This window comes from Macaca mulatta, chromosome 7 (assembly GCF_049350105.2).
Source record: "Macaca mulatta isolate MMU2019108-1 chromosome 7, T2T-MMU8v2.0, whole genome shotgun sequence".
Taxonomy (NCBI): domain Eukaryota; kingdom Metazoa; phylum Chordata; class Mammalia; order Primates; family Cercopithecidae; genus Macaca; species Macaca mulatta.
Genome location: NC_133412.1, coordinates 26,280,389 through 26,295,489, shown reverse-complemented (window position 1 = coordinate 26,295,489; position 15,101 = coordinate 26,280,389). Strand labels below are relative to the sequence as shown.

The following is a 15,101-nucleotide window of genomic DNA, read 5'->3' as shown; positions in this document are numbered from 1 at the left end:
GTAGGATGCCCTGTAGCCATCATAGGCCTGGAAACTAGATTTGAGCGCTCTGGTCCCTGGGAGGCGGCAGAGTACAGTGGCTGCCAGCACAGGCTTTGCAGTCAGGCCCAGAGGGATCCCAGGATCATTGTTCAACAGCTGGAGCACCTTGAACAAGTCACTGCCCTTTCTCTCAGCCTCATTTTCATATCTGTAAGGCAGTGAGGAACACAATCCCAGCCTCCACAATTTGTTATAATAATTGAACCAGAATGTAGGTAAACTGTCAGGTGTTCCACAGATAGTAGCTCTTATTAATATTGTTTTAATCATTACTAATTGAAAAGGATGTTCTAATGCCTTGAAAAAAGCAAACCATCTGCCTTGCCCAGCCATCTACCTAGAATGAAAAGCAATTCAATGAGCCTTCTCTTGGGCTGTTAGGACTGAGAGAATGGTCCAGCTGGGCAGGCTCAGCCTAGAGGCTATTGTGCACTTCCCAGTTGGGGATCTGATCTCTTTCATCCTCATAAAACGCTGTGGCAGAGCTACCCAGGAGAGCCGAAGTCTCCAGGCTTTCAGAAGAGAAAGAGCCCACAATGGCCATGACTGCTTTCTTACCTTACCTAGTCCCACTTCGCAACCCCCAACCCTCCCAGGACTCAGGCTTTCTGAGGAATGTAGACTGGTCTGAGCTCCTGGAGTCTGGCCAGCACGGTGCCTACCTAGATGAGCTGGCTCCCCTGGACACCCCATCCTGCAATCACGAGACCTCTGTGAGGATTCCTATCAGCCAGGCAGGCCCCTGTCCTTTCCAGCCTTCTCCAGGCCCAGCTGATTTAAAAAACTGTTTTCTTTGGACAATGTTGGCTTTCTTGGCTTCTCCCACTTTGTACTAATTTTTCTTTTTAGTTGCTTAGAATGATATAAACTCTGCAGTGTGAGGGGTAAGAGTATGATCTTAGGGGGAGGCAGCTCTGTTTCCAATGGCCATTTTTTCATACTGCCCACAGGTACTTAGTGAGATAGGCACTGTGTGGAGCATTGGGCCAAGACTTTACAGGGATGAGGATTATTCATAAGCCCTCATAACACCCCCATTAGGTGGCTGCTGCCGACCTATGAGGACATTCAACCACGGAGAGGTAAAGTAACTTTCTAAAGGAAGCATGTGATGAGGTCATCACAGCATAGCAGAAGCAAGACAGGGACCCAGGGGAAGGCAAGAAAAATGAGAGGAAGAAAGCAGATGAGGAATGAGGAGGAATAAGAGGTAAATAATCTTGTCCAGAGCCTGTCTCCTCAGCCCTAGGGATGTGGGGTCCAACTGATATAGCTACTTCCCTCAGTTTTGCCAGGAGGAGATGTAGGGGAGGGAAAAGGAGGTCAGCTAGGGTTGAAGGGAAGATTTATGAAGATGCAGAAAAGCCTTTCCAGGTAAAGAAACGTCTGAATAGCCTTGGCAGAAGGGATGCAGATAGGTGCGTTATCTCCCTGGGGGAGCAGGGAGCTTGAGAGGAGGATGCTGCTTTCACTGGTCACTCTCAACCATTTAATTCAGAGCCTGTGTTTGGATCCCAAGGGAGCTCAGGCTCCCAAAGTCATCAATATACATGAGCCTAATGCAGCGTTAGGGTCAATAAGATAATGAAGGTGGCACCCTTGATTCCTTTGGTTGCCAGTTTGTCTTAATTTTTTAATTAACGAACAATTTCAGATGACAAAGCCTTGAACCACGGAGTAGTGCAGTCTTTTCTGAGAGTTCTTCATCTCTTCCTATGTGTGATTTCCACCCTACCCTGACACCCCACACCCCCGGTGTTTCAGCAGTTTCCTCTTCTCCATTCCTGAAGAACCTGCATTTTCTTTTCCCAGCTCTGGTTTTGGCTTCCTGTGTGCTAAGCCTTTGCAGTTGTCCTCATGTCTTCAGGATACATTTGATAGGTACAGGAAGTTGCACCAGACGGAAGATGGAACCAACAATCAATAAGAAAAGAACTATGTTTCTAAGAAAAATGCATCATGGCTTCCCACAGGAGTTGTGAACCATATGTCCTAATATCCCTGGAACAATGGGTCTAATTTTTAGCTCCTCTGCTCTGCCCTCCCGGCCATCTCAACAAGAAAGAAAATAGATCTTTTAACCTGCTGCTCCCCAGCTAATGATCTGTAGTAAAGATTGCCTTTCCTTTTAACTCATTCATCAGATACCACAAAATAAAATATGTCCCTCCTCTCCCGCTAGCTTTATTTCTCTCGGCTACTAGTTTAGTATATTTATGGTCTATGAGTCATCAAGCTGCCTCCTGATTGGATAAAAACCAAGCACCTCTGAGACCGTCAGTCAATTACAGCTATTCTCAGCTTCATTCACAGATTTATTAGCTTGCACACACAGAGAGAAATTCATTCGGCAAAGTTCATTCATAAAAATTTCAACACGCTGCGTATCATCCTGCACATCTCAGCTTTCGGCTGCAAATGGGCTTCTGAAAAAAGCTCCGAGAGGAGTCCAGGAGGGAGGCAAGCTCTGAGCGAGGGTAGGCAGGCTGGGAGGGGATCTGAGGAACACGGACCCATCACAAGTCAGTGAAACAATGCGGAGCAGCGCCCGTCAGTAGTACTCCTGGCTGGTGGCCCAGAACGATGCAAGACAAGATCTTCCAAGAGAGGGCAGCCTTCGGAATCAACGAACCCAGGCAGAAGGGCCTTTGGCTCATAGATACAATTTTTTTTTTCTTTTTAAATGAACAATCACTGGAACAAATAAAGGGTTAATAGGCCAGTCATTTGCCCCGCCCTGTGGGAGCCGAAGGGAGCAGGTTCGAAAGTTCCTGTGTGCAGAACAGAACGCTGGGGTAAGGGTGGGAGTGGGGTGCTAAATATTTCTACTAGGCTCCTGCAAGGCTAGTGATGGGTCGGGGCCCCCTGGCCGGCGCTCGCCCGGGTTCTGTGCCTAAGAGTTGGCCGTGAGCGACCACCGCCGCCGGGAGCCTGGGTCTAGGCTCTCCCGACAAGGATTCCAAGGCGAGAACACTGGTGCCTCTGCCTGGGCCAGGGAGGGACTGAAATCAGAGCAGGGGAGGCGTTTCCCCGCTGGGCTGTCACCCTTAAGGGGCCGGGAGCCGAGGTGGGCGAGCTCGAGAGCAGAGTTGGAGAGGTGGCTGCTGCGAGTTGCATCGGGCGTTGAGGCGTTTGATGTCTGCACCGTTTATCTACCAGACGACGAGGCGATTTATGCAACAGTATCCTGTTTCAGCACTGCCAAGGCTATGCGAGAACGCAGCCAGGACAGCCTGGCAGGACTCGTGCTGTATGTAGGACTCTTCGGGCACCCCGGGATGCTGCACAGGGCCAAGTACAGCCGCTTTCGGAACGAGTCGATCACGTCCTTGGACGAAGGTAGCTCCGGAGGCTCGGTCGGGAACAAGGGCTCACCGCAGCCTCCCCACCCCGCCCTGGCACCTCACCTGCCGGCTGAAGATGCCGCCTTGCCGTCGCAGGAGAGCACCACCCCACTGTGCACCTTGATCCCCCGCATGGCGAGCATGAAGCTGGCCAACCCGGCCACGTTGCTGAGTCTGAAAAACTTTTGCCTGGGTACCAAAGAGGTGCCTCGGCTGAAGCTCCAGGAAAGCCGGGACCCAGGTTCCAGCAGTCCCTCTTCCCCAGAAACCAGTCTAAGTAGGTCTGGGACTGCACCTCCACCGCAGCCGGACCTGGTGAGCCACAGGGCAACCGCCCTAACCCCTGATTCGTGCCCGCTTCCTGGCCCTGGGGAGCCACCCCTTAGGAGCAGGCAGGACAGGCACTTTCTGCAGCACCTGTTGGGGATGGGCATGAACTACTGTGTGAGGGTAAGTCCATTTTCCTCTCTGCACTCTTTCTAAGAACTTCTGTGGAAGGGGGCATCTTCTCTGCTTTCTGCAAGGGGTCTAAGGTTACCTGCCTGGGTTCTGTGTTTGGACAGGACATGATTCAACTGGACCAAGGGGTGGGGAGCTGGGTTTACAAATGTCCCTACAACTATATGACTTGTACTGGAGTCAGGCAGCCTTTGGTTCAAGGACATGAACTGGTGCTAACTTGTAGGACATGAACCTGTGGGTACTTGGCAGGTGTAGAGGCAAGTTCTGATAGAGGCAGCTGATGGCACCACTTTGTCCCCACTGGACCTAGTATTCTGGCCAAAAAGAGTCAAGGACTTCAAATCTGATCAGTGATTGAGACTTGGTAGGTTATACTGGCCATTGTATTTTGGATGAATACAGTAAAGATTTCTGTGCTATAGAAACACATGGTGTGTAAGGGGCTTGAATTATTCTTTAAAAATTTATTTCAGCATTTAGCAAACACTTCTCAAAACATGTCTGAGTCTCTAACCTTGTGCTAGGAGCTAGTCTTAGCTCTCCAGTGCACATTTATTGCCTTTACTGCCTACGCTGCAGCAACTAGGCCTTGTCCATGAGCTATGGGCAAAATCAAGGTCCTTGCTGGCCTTGCATCTGTCCTTGCTCGATCAAGATTTGGGCAAATGAAGATTTGGCCTGTGCCCTTTCGGAGCTCAGATTTCAATGAGGGAGATCAATGAATACATGCGAAATACTAAGATAATCATACTTAGCAATAGACAGCTAATATGAGAATGCTGAGGGAATTCAGAAAAAAGGAACGATTATGTGATCTGGGATTCATTCACATGGGGAACCCTCAGGAGAACATGAATCTTGGAAGAAATGTCAAATCCGAGTTGGCAGAAAGGAGGAAATTCCTGGTAGGCCAAGAATAGGAGCAAAGTCACTGTGGTGGCTGCAGGAGAGTATCACACAGGCTGGGCCTTATGGAAAAGGAAGGGGAATGCTGGAGAATAGTGGGGGACTGAGGGAGGGGCTGGGGTAGTTCTCAAACAAGTATAAGTTGAATAAAGACAAATAGAGATCACGAGTAGCTTGAGAGACCGAAGTTGACCGAAGCTCTTAAATGCCGAATGAAGAGATTGTAAATACTTTGACTGGTAAATGCGAATCCTCCTAGGTTTGTAGGGCATGACTTGCTGAAAGTAATTTTTAAAAGACCAGTCGGTTGATTTATTTGACATGGATTGAAGCAGGGAAAAATTAGAGACTTGGAGGGCAGTAAGAAAGATACTCTGAGAGTTTAGGTATGAGGGAATGAGAACACTGATTAAGGTGGAGAGGAGAGAAAGGAGGTGAATGGTAAGCCATTCTGTGAGAGAAGAATGAGAGAAACCTCAACAACCCTGGGAGATTAAGCAGATTATTTCAGATCCGAATATAAATAATAGAATAGCGAACATTTATTGAGCAGTGGGTAGATTGGTTTGTTACCATTGTTGTTTATTGGGGTCGTGAAGATTATTGATGGAGAGTTGTAAAGGGTGAAGAAAAGCCTTTCAAATTGAAGTCTCGGAATGACGTCAGTGATGCCAATGACTGAAGCAGAGAAAATTAGGAAGTGGACTCGTTTTAAGTTTGTTTTTGACATATTAAATTTAATGTAATGATCTCTAAATAATGCTAATATGTAGGTAGACAGTCATATAAGACTAGCACTCAGGTGAGATGTCTGATCTGAAGGTATACAGAGCTAGCCCAATAACTGTATTACAAACAGACAATTAGGATCTCAAGGAAGGCCAAATAGTAAACACTGGAAGGGTTACAGAGAGAGCAGGCTTGGGCAGTCCTGGCAAATGGGTAACTAAAACCTCTAAAGCAAATAAATGTATGGGACATGCAGCTCTTGCCCTCCCCCACAGTAACATGGCACATAATGGAAATACTTTCATGTTTCTACTCAGAGTTCACGGGCATATTCTCATTTGTCAAGATTAGGTGTGTGCCAGGCCCTCATGGGAAAATGAGTGACTCTCCAAACCTGGGCTCTCTGCACCTGCCTTACTGTCACCTACACATCCTCTAGCCTCTGCCTCAGCTTTCCTTTCCTCTTGTGCCTCCTGCAACCTCTCCACACCCACACACCTGTACAATTTTAAATGTGAAAAGAGTTGCTGTGTGATCTCCAGTTTCCCTAGGGATTGGCTCCTCTGGCGTTTTAGATTTTTAATGTGGCCACCGTCTGTCTTCTTATGGCAATAATCACTGACCCCAGAAAAAGTGCCGACCCCATGACCCAAATGAACCTCACAAGATTGCCAATATCTGTGACATCCAATACAAGCTAATGACATCTCTTATGAAGTCAAAATACGCAAAAGAACTTACTATTAAGTTTTATAGAATCCTAACTTTGAAAGATGGAAGAGACTCAGAAGTTATCAAGGTCAATTTCTTTATGGTGAAACCAAACCCCAGAGAAGGGGTTTTTCAAAGGCCACACAGGTGAGTTAACGCAGAGTGAGATCTAGAGCCCAAATCTCCTGTGTGCCATTCTCACCTGTCTTCACCACAAGTTTCCATGCTGGTTGTTGTTCTGTTACTCAGAATTCTTTTGAGATGTGAACCAATTTAGAAAATGAATGCCAAGCTATTAATTTATAGTAAAAATACCATACCAAATGAACCAAACTTGTGAACTCTGTATTCCCATCTGTAGGAAAAAGCACATTAAAACATTTAAATCAAACCTTGCTTGGTAATAATGGATTCAGAGGAGAGAACTGAGAGAAAGATGATCTTAATGGTTAGTTGACACAGGGCTGGTGGATTTAGGGGCAAATTTTACAGGAAAAAGGCCACTTAATATTCTACCTTCTTATCCATATCATGTGACTGTTCCTCTCCCTGCCCCAACTTATTCACTAATCCATTCATTCATTTATTCAACAAATAATACAAATATGCAAATTGCATTATGAATCAATTATGCAGCAGTAACTGTTCTAGGCACTGGGCATCTATAAACAAAACGAATCACTTCTAAGCACCAGTAAACAAAAGAGGTCTGACTCATTGTGATATATTTTAGTGAGTGGAGATAGGTTCAATTGAATAAATGAAAAAATATACTATTTCAGATGGTAATAAGTGCTATGGAGAGCGATAAAGTGGGGTAAGTGAAAAAGGCAGTAGCTTGGGTGGGAATGTAAGTTATTCCTTTTGGGTAAAAAGTGGAATTGTTATAGCTACTCTTTATTTTGTTTTCTTGCATCTTTTCTCTTTACAATAAGGACTATATTTTCCATCTGCACTAAGCTAGAGTTGACTTTGGGTTAAATATTCTTTTTAAAAAATGGCTCGTTTGGTTTTATGATGTAGAATCAATTATACAGCTGAAAACACTTTATGAATCCTGAGCACCTGTTTTGAGTAACTTTAATTTAAACTCAGACTTTGGACCCCCCGATGGTCTCTCAGGGAAGGGGGCCTAACCATTCTTTGAAAGATATTGAGCCAGGAATAGGACAGTGAGATCCCAGTCTGGGCAAAGTAGTGAGGTGGGCAAAGCCCATTAAATGGTGTCAAATATGACTTCATTCTCCCCATAAGACTAAGTCTGCTTTCTTTAGAGGCCTTTCCAAGTCCATTCATCCATCAGCAGACATTCATTTAAAGGTCTCCCAGGTGCCCAATGTAGTGGGGAATGTGGAAAATCTACACCGTGACAGTGTTCTCCTCTTTAAATGAGGGAATTGGCTTGAAAGCCCTCGCAGCACCAGTGTTTAATGAATGAAGGGTTCCTTTCTCACACGGGAGGTGTTTAAAATGTCAGTTTCCTTTCCACCTCTGAACTTGGCTCAAAGATGTAATAAAGCAGAGGCAAAGAAACCAACCCCGACGAGCTGTGGCAGGTAACTGCAGTGGCCCTCACCACAACCCCCTGAGGAAGGCTGTGTTCTCCAGGTGAGGCCACTGAGAGCCCAGGTGTTTGTGATCCACAGGATACTTCACAACTAGTAAGTAGCAGACTGAGGATTCCTATCCAGGTGTGTCTCACTCCAATGTTTCTCCTCTTCCCAACCTCTCACTTGACTCCAAGCAAGACGGGCAATCTCTGAAGTATGGGAATGGAGTAACATAGATGAAAGGCCACACTGTGCAGGATAGCCTCATCATAGCACCAGCCCACGGAACTTGCCTTGTCATATCCATGTGAGTGATTTCAGTCTCTTCACTTTAGCCCAGCCCAGCCAACTGTTTGCTAGATCGTATTACTTTCCTAGGGCTTCTGTAACAAGTACCACAAACTGGGTGGCTTACTACTATAGAAATCAATTCTCTCACAGTTCTTGAGGCTAGACGTCTGAAATCAAGATATCAGCCAAGTCGCTCTGTCTCTAAAAGCTCTAGGGGGGGATTCTTAGAGCTCTTCCTTGTCTCTTCTAGCTTTTGGTAATTGCCAGCAATTCTTGGTGCTCCTTGGCTTGTAGGTGCATCACTCCAGTCTCTGCCTCTGTCTTCACATGCATTCTCTCTGTGTGTCCATGGCCAAATTTCCCTCTTTTTTATAAGAACATCAGTCATTGGATTAGGACTCACCCTCATCTAGATTAATCTCATCTTCACTTGATGACATTTGCAAAGACCCTCTTTCCAAAGAAGGTCACACTCTCAGGTTCTGAGGGTTAAGACTTGGACATATCTTTTTTGGTGGACAAAATTCAACCCAAAACAGTCCCCAAGAACGTTTATTGCAATGTATTTGCTCACATAGGCCTTCTTGGGTATCAAGCTCATCAGCTTTGTGTGCAAATAGAAATTTGTGTTGAAAGATTTTCTTGACTTCCTTTGTAAATCCCACAGTATACTCTTACCATCCATCTTCTCCTGTCTAAGGTATCTTATCACTGAGCCAGTAAACTAGTATTATCAATCATCTATTGTCTAGACTAGATGTAGTCCACAGTACAAATGTTATGTCTACCTCAAGTAGCTTTTCCATAGGAGATGACAGGTCTAGGAATTTGAAGACTTGTATTAAAGTAAGGGCTCTGACACTAAGTTGTGTGACTTTGGGTGAGTCACTTCACCTCTGTGGGCCTCATTTTCTCATATTTAAAAGAAGAAAGAAGTTTCCGCCAGGCACGGTGGCTCACGCCTGTAACCCCAACACTTAGGGAGGCCGAGGCATGCAGATCACTTGAGGTCAGGAGTTCGAGACCAGCCTGGCCAACATGGTGAAACCCCATCTCTACTAGAAATACACAAATTAGCCGAGCATGTTTACGTGCACCTGCACTCCCAGCTACTTGGGAGGCTGAGGTGGGAAGTTTGCTTGAACCTGGGAAGTGGAGGTTGTAGTGAGCTGAGATCGTGCCACTACACTCCAGCTTGGGCAAGAGAGCGAGACTCTGTCTCAAAGAAAAAAAAGAAAAGAAAAGAAGAAGAAGAAGTTTGAACAAATGCTGCTTAAAATCCTGAGGCTCCAGGTATTTTTTCCTACCTGTTTGAACCCCCTTACTATTAGGATCTCTTTTGGTTAGAAAGAGTTACCTTGAGGAAATAATGTTTATCTGCTTTGTGTTAGCAGAGAAGAGAAAGATTGTCCTTCAGGGATGCATTCAATTCTATTTTAGCACCCTCTTGCTAACACTGAGCTGGCTTCACCAGTAAGGCAGAAAGGAGGGTGTTATACTGGCATGGGTGGAGGCAGTAAGTTTCAGAGAGATGGAGGGCGGTAGAACAGCATCCAAGAGTAGGATTCCAGGGAGGGGTGAAGTGTGGGCTAGCTCGGGGGCAGGCCAGGGTTGGAAGAGGTGAGTGATAGTGGATGGGATTGTGGGAATATGGCATTCATTCCTCACGTGTCTGGCCAGTTAGGTCTGACTGGATTTGGTGTCCAACAGGAGGACTGCAGAAGCGACAGAAATTAAGCCTTCTCTATTTTCTCTGGACAAAAGAGCCAAGAAAAAAATGCCTTGCCACACACATAGCCTGGTAACTCTAACCTTGAAAGAGGGAGATTTGTAACTCCAGGAGACTCCTGGAAAGACAGTCCCATGGTTTACACAATGAAGCCAGACCTGGGTCGCTCAGGTACCCACAGTGAAGGGAAATGGCTTTCTGCCTCTGTAAATTTCCTTCTTTTCTAAGTTATTGGTGGTTGAGAGGGAGGTAGTATGGATGGAAAGAAACAATTCCAGCTAAAACTGATGACTTGGCTTTGACGGTATTATATTTTCCTTCCTATTTCTTTCTTGGAGTAGATGTGGAAGTAGATTCTGCTAGAACTTAGAGAAAGCCTGGCAGGTTTGACCCATTCCCCTGTTCTCTCTAGACCTTCACATATCCCTTGATTGGTCCAGTCCTTCCATGCCCCTCTACACTAGAGCCTTAACTGCAAGAAAGAGTCTTAGAGATCAGTGAGTCCACACACTTCATTTGCAGCTGAGGAAACTAAGGCTCAGACATGTGAAGTGACTTGCCCCTAGCCACACATCTACCAGTGGTGGAGCCCAGGCAAGAGCTCCTAGTTCTATGTACAGCACTGTATTTTCTACCTCCATCTTGCCTCATCTTCCCCCACTCTCTGAACTAAATGTGCTACACCAAATGCCTCTACATGATTAAAATGCTGGGTGTGCTTTTTAGAAAGATAATTACAAAAACTTCTTTCTAATAGGAAAATTGTCTTAAAATAGCAGTGAGAAGAAAAGAGGGAGCATAGAAGAGTGGCAAGGAGCCCAAAGAGCACTGGCTTGGCCAGTTTCAACCTTTTGATTAAGGAGGTCCCTGTGGATGGCTGTGGGTTCATGTTGGGCCAGGACTTGTTACCACATGCATGGACTGGCTCCCATTTCATTCATTTGCTGCAACCTTAATGACCTTAGGGTCATTTCCCCAATATGGCTTCCTCTCATTTCCACATTCATGTTACTCTGAAGCCAATACAGTGTTATCATATGGAGGGACCAAACCAAGCCTGGATCCCAATATGACAGTTCCATCACCAGGAGGGTGATCTAAATGATGCATACAGGCTGCCCCCCGCCCCATCCAGCTTCACTCACTTACATCATGCATCTGCATCTGAAGGTGGCTAGGTTTGCACACCCACCAGTGGCATTGGAATATGAAGACATTTCTAGCCCCTTTGTCTTTCATTTTCCACTCAGAATATGTGGAAAGGAAGATGAGAACGTCTTCTTCCTGGGTAAACATACTGGGACGTCTTTCTTTTATGCAAAGGGACAAAGAGTACTGGGGGCTGCGTGAGACCCAAGAGAGGGATCCTGCCTTCTCAGCTCAGGGAGCTTTTTCTCATTTAACAATGTTACCAAGAGTTTTTAATGGTAGTAGAACTCTAGGATTAGTACAGGCTGTTCCTATTTCATGAAGAGATTGCGGGTGAAGAGTTAATTTGTACATCAGTTCTTTGAGATATGAAATTTCCCAGAGAAATGTAACTAAAACTTGATAAGCCTTCCCATAGTTAGGGAGCGGATAAAATAACAAACTGTATGTAAAAAGCTTAGCACAGAGCCTGTCTCATAGTAGGTCCCAAGTGGAAGGACGAGAATGGATTTTCAGTAGCCTAGGGGTGCCTCTGGGCCAAAAACTCAGGATAGACTAAACTTGGTTTTGGCATTTCCCCGCATTCCTTTGGCATACTTTCTCCTGGCCAGCAGTGCCACCCTGGCAGAGCTTTCTTCCCTAAGTCTTGCCTTGTGCTGCTCACCAGGGAGGGCCTGCCTGCCTTCTCTAAAGCTGCCTAATGTTTATCCGCTAGTCCCCTGCTCCTCCGGTGCAGCACAGCGAAAAGCATCTGCATTTTGAAAAGATGTTTATTTACTTCACTGACTCTTTATTGTAACGTTTCCCAAAGTTTGCTGAGGACCACTTGTATCAGTTAAAAATGCTTGTTAAAAATGCAGATTCCCAGTCCCCATCTTGGACTTATTGGACCAGAATGTCTGAGGCTGGGGCCCAGAAACCTGCATTTTTGGCAAACTCCTTATGTGATTCTGCAGCAGAGAAGATTTGGGAACGTCTGCTGAGTCCAGTCAGAGCAATGGTTCTCAACTGGGAATTATTTTGCCACGCAAGGGACATTTGGTAATGTCTGGAGACGTTTTTGATTGTCATAACTGGGAGGGGAGGGGAGTGCTACTGGTCTTTAGTGGCTGGAGGGCAGGATGCAGCTAAACAGCCTGCAAGGCCAAGGGCAGCTCCCACAACACAGAATTGTGAGGCCCAACGCGTCAAAAGTGCTGAGGCTGAGAAACCTTGAGCCAGTGGGACGAAGTGTATGAACCAGGGATGTAGATTAGGAGGCAATATTAAATGGAAAAATAAACAACTGCTCAGTGGTTCCTGTAAATCTAATCTAAGTCACTTCTGAATGTTCTCATTTTCTTCTTTCCCCTCTTTAAAATCTACAGATTCTCTAAAAATTGTAGTTCATGCCACTTTCCACCCAAACAGTACTCCTGTGGCTTCCATATCAGGATCTCAGGTCATGGGATGAACGTGGACCACATGAGCCATATGTTGCTATGAGCAACTCGTATATCAAGGATGTCCACATTAGGACAGATTCTACCTTAACCCAGGGGCACTCGGGCTAAATGGCATTGACAGGCTAGCTTAGTTTCTTTTTCTGTGGAGGGGGATGGAAATATGAGATTTTATTAGCATTTGTTTGGAAATATAGGAACACAACATCACATTCTCATTAAAATAATAGCTATGATTTGTTGAGCTCTGTGTATGTTGCAGGAAGCTTGCATCAATTACCTCACAATGACCCTGTGGAGTGGGTGGATGGGGAGGAAACTGACACCAAGAGAGGTCCATTATCTGGCCTTGATGCTTGTAAGTAGCAAGCATCAGTATTGAAATGGGAGTCCAACATGTCAACTCCACTGTTGTAGTTTGCTTTACACAGTGTTTTTGTTTTTTTTTTTTTAACGTTTATTTTAAGTTCAGGGGTACATGTTACATAGGTAAACTTGCATCATGGGGGTTTGTTGTACAGATTATTTCATCACACAGGTATTAAACCTGGTAGCCATTAGTTATTTTTCCTAATCTTCTCCCTCCTCTCATCCTCCACCCTCTGATAGGCCCCAGTGTGTGTTGTTCCCCTCTATATGTCCATGTGTTCTCATCATTTAGCTCCCACTTGTAAGTGAGAACATGCAGTATTTGGTTTTCTGTTCCTGCATTAGTTTGCTAAGGATAATGGCCTCCAGTTCCATCCATGTCCCTGCAAAGGGCATGATCTCATTCTTTTTTATGGTTGCATAGTATTCCACGGTATATATGTACCACATTTTCTTTATCCAGTCTATCACTGATGGTCATTTAGGTTGATTCCATGTCTTTGCTATTGTGAATAGTGCTGCAGTGAACATACACACGCATGTGTCTTTATAATAAAATGATTTATATTCCTTTGGGTATATACCCAGTAATCAGATTGCTGGGTTGAATGGTATTTCTGTCTTTAGATCTTTGAGGAATCGCCACACTGTCTTCCACAATGGTTGAACTAATTTACACTCCCACCAACAGTGTATAAGCATTCCCTTTTCTCCACAATCTCACCAGCATCTGTTATTTTTTGATATTTTAATAACCATTCTGATTGGTGTGAGATGGCATGTGGTTTTGGTTTGCATCGCTCTAATGATCAGTGATGTTGAGACTTTTTCATATGATGGTTGGCCACATGGATGTCTTCTTTTGAGAAGTGTCTGTTCATGTATGTCTTGTCCCCACTTTTTAATGGGTTTGTTTTTTTCTTGTAAATTTAAGTTCCTTATAGATGGTGAGTACTAGACCTTTGTTGGATGCATAGTTTGCAAAACTTTTCCCCCTTTCTGTAGGTTGTCTGTTTACTCTGTTGATAGTTTCTTTTGCTGTGCAAATAGCTTTGTATCTTAATCATGGTATCCTACTGTTGCCAGTACCTTCATTTCCACAGGGAAATGCATTAAGATTTTTAACAACTAATTTACAAGTAAATTTTAAGAGCAGAGCCTGTCTTGGGGTTGAAAACTTCCTCTAGTTAGAGGGGTTGACATTCCAGAAGGCAGGAGATTTGAAAAACCCATGTGCTTTAAGGATAACCCCAGAAATTGGATTTTTACTCTCAATATCATCAGAGAATAATTTATTATATAGATGAATCATTTATTGGGAAGTGGTGAAATGCATAATTCAAACTTAATTTTTTTTAACCTAATGCCAATCCTGGCTCCTTGAAATGCCATTGTCCCTCCCACGTCCCTCTCAGCTTGGTTCCTTTAACCCTGGACTCAGAACTCATCTGATACGTTAGACTACAAAGTTCTGTTTCATGGTGAGTTAAGCTCTCCAAGGTCACAGGGCTCATCGGCAGCAGAGCAAAGACTAAATTTCACATCTCCTTACTCCCGAGCCAGTGCTCTTTCCACTACATTATGTGAATGAGACATAATTCTTGCATAAGGAAGTGTAGTAGGAAAGTAAAGCAAGGATGTCCACATAAATTACTGTAATAAATGTTAGGTTACAATAAATGAAACCAACGTGATACCAATGAAGGATTATGGGAGTTCAGAGAAGAAAGGGCACACCTTCCACTTGAGATGATTAGAGAAAGTTTCATGGAGGAAGAAGTATCTTACCTGAGTTTTAAGAAATGGGTAGCGTTTCCATAGGCTGAGATGGAGAGAGACCCTAGGCAAAGTGAAGGCATGGAGGTGGGAAAGTGGAGGATGTATTTGGGGAGCAGTGAGCGGTTTGACTTGGTTGAAGAGTGCAAGAGGCATATGTAGGAAATCAGAGGGAAAATAAGATGGACTGATACAACAAGGTTGTATAGTACCTGAAAAGCTGGGTTTTCAAAATAAAGCCACTGGATTTTTTTTTTTAAGGGGGGAATGACAAACGCAGAGATATGCTTTAGGAAGTTTACATGGGCTGCAATGCTCAGAGAGGATGCAAGAGGAGGGGCCTGGAGAAAGGCAACCAGAAGAAAAACAGAGTGGTAACAAAGGCAGTGGCACTAGGAAGAGAGGGGAAAGATGGGACACCTAAAGGAGGAAGAAGCTACCAGCTTCTCACCCCTTCAGAAATGGGTCACAGGCAGGAAAGTGAGGGGGCAGGATGGATGGGGCTGGGGATGAATCCCATTGTGCACCTGCTGTGTTCAAGGTGAACCCAAAGCATCCAGGTGGAAATCTCCAGCAAAAAATAGAATAGTTAGGATTGGGG

General features: G+C 44.9%; 1 protein-coding gene across 1 annotated transcript in view; it reads left to right on the top strand.

Annotated features, from left to right (window-relative positions):
* Positions 1 to 2,334: 2,334 nt before the first annotated feature.
* Positions 2,335 to 15,101, top strand: part of SHC4 (SHC adaptor protein 4) — a 140,071-nt gene continuing 127,304 nt past the window's right edge. The window contains exon 1 of the mRNA XM_001113330.5: positions 2,335 to 3,836. Coding sequence (XP_001113330.2) covers positions 3,252 to 3,836 — 585 coding nt within the window. The 5' untranslated portion in view covers positions 2,335 to 3,251. The remainder of the gene's footprint in view (positions 3,837 to 15,101) is intronic.